Source organism: Moschus berezovskii, chromosome 20, assembly GCF_049115385.1.
Source record: "Moschus berezovskii isolate FMDL1 chromosome 20, NW_MosBer_1.0, whole genome shotgun sequence".
NCBI lineage: Eukaryota > Metazoa > Chordata > Mammalia > Artiodactyla > Moschidae > Moschus > Moschus berezovskii.
In genome coordinates this window covers 66,283,692-66,298,927 of record NC_142479.1, presented here as the reverse complement: position 1 = coordinate 66,298,927, position 15,236 = coordinate 66,283,692, and the positions used below count along the sequence as shown (strand labels likewise).

At 52.3% G+C, this 15,236-nt stretch overlaps 1 protein-coding gene across 3 annotated transcripts in view; it reads right to left on the bottom strand.

The window, feature by feature from the left end:
- Nucleotides 1-14,170, bottom strand: part of MXRA7 (matrix remodeling associated 7) — a 32,178-nt gene extending 18,008 nt beyond the window's left edge. For 2 of the 3 annotated variants that reach the window (XM_055408507.2, XM_055408509.2), the window contains exon 1: nucleotides 13,813-14,169. In XM_055408507.2, coding sequence (XP_055264482.1) covers nucleotides 13,813-14,118 — 306 coding nt within the window. In that variant the 5' untranslated portion in view covers nucleotides 14,119-14,169. Of the gene's footprint in view, nucleotides 1-13,812 lie in introns of all 3 variants that reach the window. The other variant, XM_055408508.2, reaches the window with a different exon arrangement.
- Nucleotides 14,171-15,236: the final 1,066 nt, after the last annotated feature.

Below are 15,236 nucleotides of genomic sequence, written 5' to 3'. Positions count from 1 at the left end.
GTTATTAAGACTTAAAACTGCACAAGACTTTCGGGGCACCCTGTATCCCAGAATTAAAGATGAATACTGGTGTATGTATGTGTGGTAGAGGTAGATACGGTTTTAAAAAGTTTCTGTGACTTTATAAACGTGGATGCAATTTAAATAGGTTTCTTATGGTGAGACCTGACATTTGGAAAACACTGCTGAATTGGCCATTTACTCTTTTCTGCCTGCACAGAAACCCCCTTCTTTCAAAAGGTGTTCCTTGAAGCCTGTGGTCCTGGTGGGAACTGCCAGACAGGCAGTCAGACCACCCCATCCCCGCCATGCCCTGTGATGGATTTGACAGGCAGATATGAACCATGGGCCCGATTTCTGCTTGGGCACAAGGAACCTCTGGTCCCAGAGCTGAGAGCTTGGGAGCTGGGGGTGACCCAGGGTCACCGGGTGGAGAGTCCCTGGCTGTGATTTGCCCCAAGGTCATTCTACCCCAGCCTCCCCTGTACGTGAGCAACTCAAATCCTGTTTCCACGAAGGCTCACCTAAGCTGAGTTTCTGTCACCAACAGCCAGAGTCCTGACCACTGTCACTGTCCACTCACATCCCTCTCTGCAAGCCCAGAACATCTCAAGTTCTGCCAGGAGGCTGTTGCCTGTTTGACATACCAGCTGCTCAGCAGCGAGGGGTGGGGAGTAGGGGCTGCTCCAGGGAGGTGGTTACTTACTGGGCTTTTAGATAACAGAATAATGGAAAGGCTTCCATTATTAAAAAAAAAAAAAAAGTTAAAAAAATATTATTCAATTGCGTTTTGCCCTTAGTTTATAAAAAGTGTGTACCCAGCAGAAAAACAAAAGTGCTGGGGACTTTCCGGGTGGCCCAGTGGTTAGAACTCAGCGCTTTCACTGTGGAGGGTGCAGGTTCAATCCCTGGTTGGAAAACTTAAGATCCTGCAAGCCATGCCGTGTGGCCAAAAAATAACCCCAAGCAAATAGAGCAAACCCGAAAAACCAAAAGTGCTGATACCGACAATAAGAGGAGTGGGTTTCAGAAACAGAGTGACTGAGACAAGCATGGAAGCCCTTCTGGAGGTGGAAGCTCTTAGCCTCAGTCCAGCGCTCTGCGCTTCGAGATGGTGAGCTGTGTGTACGACTGCGAAGGAGGAGAATAAAGTGAGACCGCGTGCAAAATGTCGAAGCCTTTGTCTCAGTAAACTGGGAATGCCCTGGTGGTTGGGACTCAGCATGCTCACTTCCGGGCCCAGGTTCGATCCCTGGGTGGGGGCTAAGGAGGAGAGCTCAGCTGAGCCCGAGTGGTGCAGGGGAGGCCTCAGGAGGGACGAGAATCCTGAGCTGGGTGTGCGAAGAGCTGGCCAGGCCTGGAACATCACGGCTTTTTCAGTGACTTCATGGCGTCTGGTGTGACCGCAGGGAGGGTGTGGGAGGCCGGGAAAGCAGGGCTTGGACCAGAGAACTCACATGGGACAAGGTACTGAGGTGCCACCGGGACTTTAAAAATGGGGAGAAAGAAGGTAAGACCTGCAGTTGGGAGCAGTACATGGGGATGCGCTGGCAAGACAGGAGGCAGGAAGGACTGAGTGCAGGGGCTCACCCATGCTGGTCCCCACAGCAGGCCCGAGGCCGAGACCACACACCCACCAGTCAGCTCACTGACCGGCGTCTTAGAGACGAGTTTATATACATATATATATAGACTCTTCGTGACCCCATGCCCATGGACTGCAGCATGCCAGGCCTCCCTGTCCCTCACCATCTCCCAGAATTTGCCCAAGTTCATGTACAGGGCATCGGTGATGCCATCCAGTCATCTCATCCTCTTCTCTTTCTGCCCTCAATCCTTCCTTCCCAGCATCAGGGACTTTTCCAATGAGTCAGCTGTTCACATCAGGTGACCAAATACCAAAGCTTATACATCTAGTTCCCGAGCCAGGGAATGAACCTATGCCCCCTGCATTGGGAGCATACAGTCTTAACCACTGGGCCACCAGAGAAGTCCCTGGGCTACTTTTCTAATTCAGCATTTTCCATCAGTGGAGGCAGGTGGAGGGACAGCCTCCTGACAGCCTCACCAAAGCCAGGAGCCCAAGATGGGGGTCCCCCAGAGGCCAAGATGGGAGGGGTGGCAGAGGGGATGGGTAGGGGGCTGTAGGGCACAGAGGGGCTCGGAAGGAGGCTTCTTGGAGCCACCAGGAGCCAGAGGCACACGCTGCAGACAACTCATTACCATTTATGGCTGCCCTGGCTGATATGCAGGCTGGAGCAGAGATAGGGAGAGATGGCTGCAGAGACAGATGTTTTTTTGTCTGTCTGTCTCTCTTTCTGCCTAAGGAGGTGAGTCTGCCCTGGGGTCCTGCAAACAGGGTCTGTTGGACCCTGAGACCACCCACCAACACCCCCATCCCCACCCCCCTCCCAGTTAATCCAGACTGATTTTAAACCTGGAGGACCAGGGCTCCACCAGGCAGGCACCCAGGAGGCCCAGCTCCCCTGGAGGCAAAGACAGGGATAACAGGAAGCTCTCAGGGGCTCACAGCATCCCTTGCCCCGGCCTGCAGCCTGGGACAGGCCAATCAACAGCCCGGTCTCCGGGGAAGGTTTCTGAGAGGGGCCCCAAGAACAGGCAAGGCTCAGGGGCTGCCTCCCGGCTCCCACTCAGGCAGGAGCGGATTCAACATTGCTGGCAGTCCTTCCAGGAGGATTTCATCAGGCAGTCAGGCTGCTCATCATCAGCACTCAGAGGGGAACGTCGGCTGTGGGGTGAGCCGAGACAGCAGCAGAGCCGGCGCCAGTGCCCAGGGCGTTGATGCTGGGCGGGAGCTGGCTGGGGAGGACGGGCCGGCAGAGGTCATGGCCAGGCTGCTCTTTGCCAGCACCATCAAAACAACTCTGCCACCCCTGCCTCCAGATGAGAGCTCTGAGCTGAGGCCACTCAGGCCAGCTCCACACGTGCAGCTAGAAAAGGCTCATCCCCTGTGACAAGGAACTTACATCTCATGCTTCAAACTGGCCCTTCTCAACCTGTCCAATTTTCCCCTGCAGTCACAGCATCTTGACTCTTCATCATGGCCTGGGAATGTTGATGCCAACCTGCCGTTTCCTTTCTATGGGGCCATGACACGTGGCAGGTGGGATCTGAGTTCCCTAACCAGGGATTGAGCCGGTTCTCCCTGCCTTTGAAAGCCATCTTGGATCCACCTCTTCCTTCTCCCGACTCCCGCCTCAATCACTTAGTACCTTCATAGGCACCACAGGCACGCCACTCTCCTGCAATCATCTCCTCTGAGGATATCTTAAAATGATGACTTTATCATGCTTTTCCCTCTCAAGGCCCCATAATGGTGGTTGCCACGTTCAATCCAAAAATCCCCTGGCTTTTGAAGCTCTCTGGCTTCCAGACTCAGTGAGGTCAGTGTCTAAGAGCTTCCTGGGAAGTGCTGTCCCCTCCCACCCACCATACATGGCTGGTGGGGAGACAGCGGGCTGGAACACAGGGTCATCCTTGGGACCACAGCCTCAGGCACAGATCTGTCCTTGGCTGTTCACCCTGAGCCCTCCTCCTTCCTCTGAACAGGGTCTTCTGAGATCACTGGATCCAACTTGGACGATCTTGAGCTCAGTTTTTCTACCCCCGGTCGGCTGAGCCCTGGAGCCACGTGGAACTGCTGCAGGGACCCCTTTGAGGGGAGAGGGAGGAGCCAAAGGGCTGAGACCACCCCCACCCCCACCCCCTCCCAGAGCTGTTCCACTTTTCCTCAATGCACTGGACTTCCTTCTGTACAAGACTGAGGAGGGTTAAAGGTATTGAGGCTTTTAAAAAATCTTAGAAGGCGGGCTTCCCTGGTGGTCTAGTGGTTAAGAATCCCCCTACCAATGCAGGGGACAAGGGTTCGACACCTAGTCCAGGAAGATCCCACAAGCCATGGCACAGCTAAGCCTGTCATGCATCACAACTAATGAGCCCAGGCTCTAAAGCCCACGAGCCACAGCTACTGAAGCCCTCCAGCTCTAGGCCTGTGCTCTGTAGCAAGAGAAGCCTACGCACTGCAATGGGGAGAAGCCCCCACTCGGCCACAACTAAGAGAAAGCCCGCGTGCAGAAAGGAAGACATACATAGCCACAAATAAGTGAATAACTCTTTTTCAAAAATGTTAGGAGGCCATGGATTTAATGTGGCTTCTACCCAATAGAAAACGCCCGTTGATCAAACCTTTGATGAATTGCCAGTTATCCCGTCTGTGTTTGAACTCGTCTTACATCCGGGAGATCACTAGCTTAACAGAGCCGTCTGCCTCTTTGGAGCATACTACACGACTTTAGGGATGCTCTGCAGGCGGGCGACATGCAAGACCCTGGGCACACAGAAAAGTAGATTCCTGCTGCTCGGGGTGGTTCTGCGGGGAGGCAGAGCCTGCCTGTCAGCAGGAACCGACAGAGTTTTCTTGTCTTTTTGTTATTATTGCAGCTTATTCATTCAGCAGGTACTTTGGAGGTGCCAGTGTCTGCCAAGTCTGTTTAGGAGCTGGGGATGTGGCTCTGGACGTGGCAGGCAAGGACCCTGTTCTCACGCACTGACATTCCGTCGCAGCCGACAGCACAGGCTGAAACAAAAGATGACCTCAGCCCGTGCTGAGCGCTGAGAAGGAAGTCAGCCCAGATGGGACGAGGTGTTGGGGGAATTCATATCCGCCAAGGTGGTCAAGGACACAGAGACTTGATAGGGGAGGAGGAGCAATCCTGAAGATCTAGGTTGGGGAGGGTCCGCCAGGTCCGGCGTGTGGGCTGAGCAGAGGGGGGCGACTGAAGAAAAGGCTGACGTGGGGTCCTGCTAGGCCTCAGGGGCCTGGGGAAGAGGGTGAGATTTATTCTATCGGCCACTGAGGGGCTTTATGCAGGAAAACAGATTTGCTATCTGCGGTGCTCATTAGAGAGGGCAAGGGAGATGTCCAAGAGACCACTGGGATGGTGCTGGGCTGGGTGTATATATTTTGACATACTCAGCTATTTTCAAATTAATTAATTAACTTTAATTTTTGACTGCACTGGTTCTTTGCTGCAGTGTGGCAGGGCACAGTGGTAAAGAATCAGCCTGCCAACACAGGAGACACAAGAGACCCGGGTTCGATCCCTGGGTCAGGAAGGTCCCCTGGAGAAAGAAATGGGAACCCACTCCAGTATTCTTGTCTGGAACTTTCCATGGACAGAGGAGCCTGGAGGGCTACAGTCAATAGGGTTGCAAAGAGTCAGACATGACTGAGTGACTCACACACACACACACACACACATGGGTTCCCTAGTTGCCTGTGGCACATGTGGGATCTTAGTTCCCTGACCAGGGATAAAACATAAGCCCCCCGTGCAGTGGAAGGTGAATTCTGAACCACTGGACCACCAGGGAAGTCCTGCATCAGTAGGTATTGACCAGGAGGCCCGTGTTGGCCAATGTGTTCTGGGAGGGAGCAGGGGTGGCCAGGGCCCAGATGTGAGTCCTCCACTTGATATTACGAGCATGAGCTCTTCTAGCAAAAGGAAAGCACCGGGTAATCCTTGGACTCAAGGGGCAAGGGTGGGGGCAGAGGGGAGAGAGATTGAGAACTCGCATATCGCCCCAGGGCACCAGGAGTCAGCCCGCAGGATGGTGTGGTCAAACGTCCAGACTAAAAGGACCATCCTGGACTCTGACCTCAGATCCCAATTGAGGGCATGTTCACAAACCCCAAACCCTAACCCTAAGCCACTCTGTCTGGCTCAGACATCAGCCTGCCAGATTCAATCCTATCAGATTAACGGGTTTTGGCACTGTTCCTACAAATAGGATTTAGAGGACATCAAAAGCTTCATTAAAAAAAAAACAACAAAAACCCTGAGGCAGCAATCAGGCATCTACCAGACCCTCAATCAGTGAGAATTAGGTTGAATTCTCCTCTCTACATTTCAGGATTAACAGAGAAGGTCAAGGACGGGGAGGAAAACCAAGGGACTGATCAAATCAGTTGACTAAATCAGACTGACCAAATCTGAGAGGGTCAGAAGAAATGAGATCATTGTGTTGGGGAAAGCCAGGCTGAAGAATTTTGAGCATGACTAACTCCAAGGATAACAGAACACAGATGGCCAGCACTTAAGATCTCTACCCGAGGAAGGGAAACCAGTTTTAGATGATGAGGAATAAAGATAAAGGACTATCTGACCCTAAAGTAGGTTTATTGATTTTCATTGGAGGCCACTGGGCCGGAGGTATTTTCTTGTCCTGAGATTGATCTCAGACTCTTGAGTATTCAGCAAGTAAGAACTTGGCCAGGACAGTGTTAACGCCGAGGTCACAGAATTAGGCCCTTGCTGAGGCCTGGCTCAGGGCTGTGTCGACCAGATGGTTAGCTATGTCTGCAAGGATTTCTAACTTGAAAATACTAAACAGGGACCACCCCTGGTGGTCCAGTGGTTAAGAATCCACCTTGCAATGCCAGGAAACTTGGGTCCGATCCTTGGTCGGGGAACTAAGATCCCACATGCAGCAGAGTAAGTAAGCCCGAGTGCCACAACTACTGAGCCCACACGCCACTAGAGAGTCCACGTGCCGCAACCAAAGATCCCACGTGACCAACGAAGACTCTGAGCACCAGAACTAAGACTCGACACTGCCAAATAAACGTGTGTGCATGCACACACATGCTCGCTACCCAGGTCATGAAACAAGAGTTGATAGCTAGAAAGCAAACAGTCCCAGATTGCAGACCTCCTTTCAGCTCAACCCCTCCGTTTTGTAGATGGGAAAACTCAAGACTCAAAGTTAAATGGCTTCCCCAAGTCTCCAAGGCAAGTTTCCTGAATTCTTGCATTTGGATTTCCTTCAGGCCATACAGTCTCATTGGCTATTCTTTAGCTATTCACTGTAGCCAGGAGAAAGGGACCCACGCGCCCACCTCCCTGGCCAGAGAGAAGGAATGATTGCTATTAGCATCCCAGCCTTCCTTTTTGGTTCGGACCAAGCAGCGAGGTACCAGAAGGGCAGCCAGCGGCTCTGTCTGTGCATCAGGGCCTGATAGGAGGAGGTTTCCGGACTCCTGTTCCATTTATCTGTCCTCAACAAGGGCAAAACCGAGTGTGGTCAAACTCAGGTTGTTCCAGAAATGCTCTGGCCACCAGGGACTTGGCATTTTTCAGAAAAAACGTCTACCGGAGGTCTAAGTTGGTCTCAGCCTTCCCACATTGTGGTCTCAGAAGGAAAGGGCTACAGAAGAGAAGCTGTCTAAAAGTGAGCATGCTCAATGTTTTACTTCTAACTCTTTGAAGCCAGGCACTTTTTTTTTCTCCTTAAGGTATGTTCTTTAGGAATTTACTTTTCCCACTAAGCAGAAAAATTTTAACTGACAGCTACATTTCCCACATGCAAACAAAACTCTATCGCTGAGGAGAAGGCAATGGCAAGCCACTCCAGTACTCTTGCCTAGAAAATCCCATGGACGGAGGAGCCTGGTGGGCTGCAGTCCATGGGGTCGCTACGAGTCAGACATGACGGAGCGACTTCACTTTCACACATTGGAGAAGGAGGTGGCAACCCACTCCAGTGTTCTTGCCTGGAGAATCCCAGAGACAGGGGAGCCTGGTGGGCTGCCGTCTATGGGGTCACACAGAGTTGGACACGACTGAAGTGACTTTCACACTGCAGCAGCAGCAGTGAAATTATAATAAACTCATTCTGAAGACATTAATAGTCAAGAATGTTTACGTTCTTATTGGTTAAGCAATCTGTACTTTGTAATCGTACTTTCTCATCCTACTGTATTGTTGTAAATACTAAGGATGTAAAAAGCTTTGTAAGTATTACTTGTTTTCCAAGAAAAATTAATAGGCAGTACATTAAACATGGCCACAGATTTTCAAGTGAAAAAAAAAAAAAACTCTATCGCTGAAAGAAAGAACAAAATTTACCTATAAGGAAAGCCCCAATTTCTTTCTCATATGAAAAAATTAAATTATGGGCTTAAAGAACTTTGGGCTTCCCTGGTGGCTCAGACAGTAAAGATTCCGCCTGCAATGAGGGAGACCTGGGTTTGATCTCTGGGTCGGGAAGATCCCCTGGAGAAGGGATCCCCACTCCAGTACTCTTGCCTGGAGAATCCCATGGACAGAGGAGTCTGGCAGGCTGCAGTCTATCCCATGGACTGAACGACTTTCACTTTCAAAGAACTTTACAAAACATACCCTTTTACACGACTAAATGTTGAACTCTGTTTACAGCCCTCTGCGTAATCTTGTTTAGCTGATGTTCAGTTCAGTCTCTCAGTCGTGTCCCACTCTTTGTGACCCATGGACTGTAGCACCCCAGACTTCTCTGTCCATCACCAACTCCTGGAGTTTACTCAAACTCATGTCCGTTGAGTTGATGATGCCAACCAATCATCTCATCCTCTGTTGAAGTACATTGTAATTATTGTGAAGAGACTATTCCCGTGATTTAAAAAATTTTTTTTAATATTTATGTTTATTTATTTGGCTGTGCTGGGTCTTAGTTGCATGTGACATGCTGGATCTTTGATCTTCATTGTGCATGGGGGATCTAGTTCCCTGACCAAGGATGGAACCTGGGCCCCTTGCATTGGGAATGTGGAGTCTTAGCCACTGGACCACCAGGGAAGTCCCATTATTCCTGTTTTTTGTTCAGCTTTTTTCTCTTATTTACTTCTACCAATTTGCTAACATTTGGATTATTTCTGTCCCTCCACCCCCAGAAAATCACTAGATCTGTTGCAGACTGTTTTTGTATCCCCCAGAATTCATATGTTGAACCCCCAGTTCAGTATATGAACCTCAGTTCTGAACCCCCACTTGGAGGTGGGGCCTTCAAGAGGCAATTATGTTTAATGGGGTCATGACCTTGGGGCCCCCTTGGTGAGATTAGGCCCTTAGTGGAAGAGGAAGACCCCTGAGTGTTCTCTGTGCTGTGTGAGGACACAGCAGTCAGCTAGCTGGGAAGTGGTTTCTCATCCGAAACCGAATCTGCTGGGACATTGATCTTGGACTCCTCAAACTTCAGAACTGGCAGAAATAAATGTCTGTTGTTTAATGATTTTTTTTTAGGGGGGGCCACTCCACAGGGCATTCGGAATTTTAGTTGCCTGGCTAGGGATCGAACCTGTACCACCTGTGGTGGAAAAATGGATTCTTAGCCAACGGACTGAAGTGAAGTCCAATCTATAGTAATACTCTGTGTTATAGGAGCCTGAGAGGACCAGAGGACAAGACTCAAAGTGGTATGAACAACTGCCAGATATCTGTTTGGCCATCCACTAAATGGAGTTCTGTTAGGAGAACAGAAAGTGGGGCTACGCTGACATCACAAAGCTCAGGACACAAAAGAGAAAAAGAAAAGAAAACACAATAAAGAAAAAATATTAACAAAGGTCAGGGGGATGGGATTTACCTTCTTGGTCATTCTGAGAAGGCTAGGGGCTCTGCAGCTCCCTGGGGGACAGACCTGTGGTGACAAGGCTGGTATCAAGATGGGCCTAACAGCAAGATAATGTCAGAAAGGCGAACAGGGCTCCAGCTGCATGGCGAGGGCAGACAGAGGAGGCTGTGCAGCTCAATCAAATCGGCACCCTCAGAGTGCCTGAAACACCAAGCCCTTTCCTGAGAAATTCCCCGTCAGGTTCCTCTTTCCCAGCATTGGATGTTGGAAAGTCCCAAACACACAGAGAATAATAATACAATGAACTCTCCAATACCCTTTCACTTAGATTTACCGATTGTTAACGTTTTTTCATCTCTGTACTCTCTCTCCATAAACATCCATGACGTCTGTGTGTGTGTAACTATCTGAATCATGACATGTTATCCCTAGACGTTTCAGCATGCATCTTCCTAAGAACATTTTTCTATATAATCACAATGCTAGCATCACGCTCAAGAAAGTGAGCATTGATACAATAAAATGATCTAATAAATCACTCATTTGAAACGTGATCCAGTTATCTCTAAAATATTCTTTATAGCTTCCCACCCCATCCAGAATCCAATCAAGGACCAGGTATTTCATTTGTCTTTCCTGTCTCTTTGTTCTGTTCTGTTCCGTTGCTCAGTCGTGTCCAACTCTATGCGACCCCGTGGACTGTAGCCTACCAGGCTTCTCCATCCATGGGATTCTCCAGGCAAGAATAACTGGAGTGGGTTACCGTTTCCTTCTCCAGGGGATCTTCCCGACCCAGGGATCGAACCCGGGTCTCCCACATTGGGGGCAGAAGCTTTAACCTCTGAGCCGCCAGGGAAGCCCTTCTGTCTCTTTAGTCTACTTCAATCTCTAAGCGTCTCCCTGCCTGCTGCATTGGCCAGCAGCCTTAGAGGAGGTCCCTTCTCCATTTCTGAGCAGATTGAGGGCCTGAGCACCAGGATGTCTGAGTCCTGGCTCAGACAGAGCGATCCGACTCCACAACTACTCAGCGACACTGATCTTCTGCCCATGACCACTGTTTGGCATCCTATGATACAGCCCTGCTGGAATCCATGCCTCCGTTAGGTGAGAGGTCTGCAAATCCTAAGTCCTAACCTGTACCTTGTGGGCTTCCCAGGTGGCTCAGTGGTGAAGAATCTGCCTGTCAATGCAGGAGACACGGGTTCGATCCCTGGGACAGGAAGATCCCCTGGAGAAAGAAATGGCAACCCACTCCAGTATTCTTGCCTGGAAAATCCAATGGACAGAGAAGCCTGGTGGGCTACTGTTTATGGGGTCACAAAGAGTCGGACACAAATGAAGCAACTAAACAACAACGACCTCAGCACTGGAAAGTACTGCTTCCTGGCCTCACAAGGGACCAGCTTTGGTTCTTGACATCATTCTCCATAATTCTTTGTGACGGTGGGCATGCCCGCCTTCACCCCTGCCCACTGCCACGCTAATTCCGCAGAGAAATGACAGGCAGTTTAATAATACCACACTGCTCTCCGCTCAGCCTCCCCGGCCTGCCTGAGCTAACCCCCTTTCCCTCAGTGGTTGCTCAGCCTCCCAGCCCATCGAGGGCCTTCATGCGACTCAATTCTCCTGCACCTCGGGGTCGCTTCCCCGTGACCCACAGCCACAGCGGAAGGCAGCTTCCCTGGGCTCTGGATGCTTCTCAATAATCAGCTTTGTGAGCCTGGGCAGCAGCTGCTCCGGGGCCTCCCAGGCCTCGCCGGGAAGGAAGATGATTGGATTAGAAGGGGCTCGGTTAATGGAAAAAGCAGGGGGGAGGGGCGAGGTGAGTTAAGTGCTGCTCTGCTGGGCTGGGGCTGGGCTTGCCTGCTCTCCCACTGCTGCCGTTTCCTTAGTGACAGACAGACCCAAACCCAGACGTGAGTTACTTTTCCCGGAGGGCCTTCTGGCCTGCTCTCCAAGATGGGGCAGCATGGCCATCAGAAGAAAGTCCTGGGACCTGCTCTTTTTCTCCCCTAATGTTTATTTATTTGGCTGCCCTGGGTCTTAGTTGCAGCATCTGAACTCCTAGTTGCAGCATGTGGGATTCAGTTCCCTGACCAGGGATCGAACCCAGGGCCCCAGCATTGGGAGCTTGGAGTCCCAGTTACTGGTCCACCAGGGAAGTCCCTGGGATGCGCTCTTGAAAATGCCCAAGTCCATTTCCAGACAGTTTCTTAGCAGCTTCTTCCAGGGTAATCCCACAGGCAGCAAGGCAGAGGAGTCTGGAACAGCTGGTATGTGTCCCCAGCACCTGGCCCCAGGCCTTATGCACAGTTGGAGTCGACAGGGGCTTGATAGCTCAGAAGAGGCTGGAGACCTGAACCTAAAAGGGAAGGGCAAGACCTCCAAGGGAGGAAAACAGACTCAATTCTCCTGTTGCCTGGATCATGTCAGGTCAGGACGTGGAGACGAAGGATGGACACATAAGCCTCAGCTGTCACGGTCATCTGCTCGGGCCGTGCGTTGGGTTCTGCTCCGAGTCTGTGCCCAACACGTGAGCCTCCGGGAGGCGCCTCGTCCTTCACAGCCTCTACTCACCCTCACAGGACTCGCTTTCTCCCAGGGAGAGGCAGATACGGCTGCTTTTTAAGCCACCACGAAACTCGTTACCTAGATATATTGCTGACAGCCTAGAGGCCTTGTAGAAACTTCTTTCAGAAGCACTGTAATCTGGAAGATCAGGAGATGACTGAGCACTACTAAAGGACTTTTTAGATTTTTCATTAATTAACTTTTGGCTGCACTGCACACGTGCACTGCCTGGCATGCGGGATCTTGGCTCCCCGACCAGAGATTGAATCCAGGCTCCTGCAGCGGAAATGTGGAGTCTTAACCACTGGACCGCCAGGGAAGTCCGTAAAGGACATTTTAAACTTCAGTCCAGAACCTGCCTCTGGATGAGAAGGGCCAATGTGTTCACTGTAGGAGCAGGGCCGATTGAGGGCTAGTGGCAGTCTGAGAATAGCCCCTATGTGTCTCCTGTTCCCAAGAGAATCCTAAACATGGATGCAAAGCTAACACAACAGCACGTGTCCAAACCCTACCTGCCAACACCACAGGTGAGGGCAGCAAGAACAGCAGGGCCTCGGTGCTCCTTGGGAAGAATACAGCAGCCCTGCTCAAGCTGGTTAGAATACACTCTAATGACACAATTAATCACCCTCTTGTCAAGCAAAGCACCTGCTCACAGGGGGTCTGGAACAATTACTCAGCTTGCCTCCACCCAGCCTTGCTGCCTCCTCCTCCCGTCAAAGGGTTCTCTCCAGTATAAACCATTGTGTCCAGCAAAGTTCAGAGTGGGCGCTGCAGGCACGCTGACAACGCACCAAAACCGCTTGCTCATGGTTTCCACTGTCCTGGCCAGCCTCCCTCGCAAGGAAAGGAGCCCGGGAGTCAGAACAAGGCGTTCTGATCAGGCTCCGGGGCCTTGGTGCTGGCCCCAAGGGTCCAAGGGCACAGAAATCCTGGGAATGTGCGGCTAGCAAGTAGATTTCCAATGTAAAGAGGTACATCGGGGAATTCCCTGGTGGTCCAGTGGTTAGGACTCTGTGTGCGCTTCCACTGCTGGGGGCCCAGGTTCGATCCCTGGTTGGGGAACTAAGATCCTGAAGCTCTTAGTTCTACTAAAGACTACCTCTCTGGCTATCCTGAAGCAAGACTGAGTGGTCAGGAGAGAGCTGCAGGACAGCAGAAGCAGAAGGGTGGGCTCGGAGGGGTGCTCAGCTGCACTGCAGGAAGGCTTTATCCTGCTTGCTCACTGCACACTGGCCAGGCTTATCTGCAGCCCCAGGTGAAGTGTGCAGAGCACCATGGAGTTTGAAAAGGACAACAAAAAGGACTGCAATGGTCCAGTACTTTTCTTTCAGCCCCACCCAATGGGTTTCACCCATAAATGACTCAGGAATCCGGATTCCAAATTGGCCTAAAAAGAAAACGCAGTTTTCCTTCTTTAAGTATTCTATTTTATTATATTACTATTAGGACAACCGCCATCCTTGAAGCCCAGGAAACAAGCCACATACACGTGCATTTGAAATCCCGTGGGCTGGAGGGTGAGGGGTGTGTGTGTGGAGGGGTGGGGGGGTGGGTGTGACCCGTGCCAAGGGAGGAGAGGCCAAGCAGAGGAAAGCCAGCCTGGCGACAACCCACAACTCCGTGGCTCTGCCACACTTCGAGGGAGGGCTGAGAGTCTGAACGCCGGGACCTTCCCTTCCTGCCGATCGCGGGCTCTGCCCTTCTTGGGGAAGCCCGGCCCGAGGCTGGGGGCCCGGTTCTCGGCTCGGCCGGGGGCGCCAGGGGGCGCCGAATCGCGGGGGGAGCCGGGCCCTGGGGTGGGAAGGGGCGCCCGGGAGGGCGGGTCCTTACCTGTCTCTCCTCGGCGGCCTGCTCCTCCGCCTCCGCCGGCGCCGCCTCGGGCTCGTCCGGCCGCGCGGGCTCCCCCGGCGCTTCGGGCGCGGCCGCCGGCTCCGCAGCGCAGGGACCGGGCGGCGCGGGCTTCACGCTGGCCTCAGCCGGAGGCGCGGGCTCCGGGGGCGCGGGCTCTGGGGGCGCGGGCTCCGGGGGATCCTGGCTCGCGGCCGCCCCGCGTCTCACCAGCAGCCAGGCGAGCAGCAGGGCAAGCGCAGTGGCCAGCGCAGGCAGCGCGGCCAGCAGCTCCGCCGGCGCCTCCATCGCGCCGCGGCCACCGGAGTGCCCGCCCGCGGGGACCCCGAGGGAGCCCGCCTCGCCCCGCCCTCGCTCCGCCCCGGGGCGGAGTCCCCGCCGGGCCACGCCCCCGACCCGCCCCCGACCTCTCCGGGCCCCCGGTGACTCAAGATGCTGGGGACGAGAGCCCCTTGGGAAGCGCTCTTGAGACCCAGGTAGGCCCGACGCTTTAGGCTTAGGCTCCTTTTGAAAATTAGGGTGAAAGACCCAGCACTCCGGGGTCCTGTTGGCATCATTTTAGCCCCGCACAAGTCATCGTTGAGCATTTTGGAATTGCTAAGTCTTCCCTAGTGGCTCAGACGGTTAAGAATCTGCCTGCAATGGGGAAGACCTGGGTTCAATCCCTGGGTCGGGAGGATCTGCTGGAGAAGGGTACGGCAACCCACTCCCGTATTCTTGCCTGGAGAATCCCATGGACAGAGGAGTCTGGCAGGTTACAGTCGCTAAGAGTCGGACACGACTGAGTGACTAAGCACAGCCAGGGAATGCTGAGGGCAAGGTAAAGGCTGTGGGACAATGAAAACCAAGCACCAACTCTGCTTACTTTCAGCCACTTTCTAGACCCATCGCCAGCGGCTTTTACTCTTTGGGGTTGCCTTGATGCATTCATTCTCACGGAGGACGTTTGCAGGTGCTGGCCCGTGGATACCCCATTCCGGTCTGGACCCAGCAGGCCTCAGGCTGTGAAGGCTGCCCCCAAAGACGGACTTCAAGGTCAAACTCGATTTTCTCTACAGTCTTTCTTCTTCGAATAATTCTGTAATGTAGGGGAGGGTGGAATGAAGGAAAAGACGTCTACAGTTTTTGCTTCTCCAGACCCTTCTAGGGCTGTTACTGAACAGTGTAGGTTGGATATAAGTGTAACAGAAAACCTTTTCTCCCTACCACTCCCAAACCCTGCTCTAGTTATTTAAAAAACAAACAAACAGTGGACAAAGTTTGTAAAATGCCGTGCCAAACATAGGACTAATATTGAAAAACCAGGCCCTGGGTTTTTGCTTAGGATGCATTCTTTTTTGGGAAAAGCAGTGTCTGAGTTGATAGCTGATGTAAGATGCTGGAAGGAATGCTTCTTTTTTAATTAA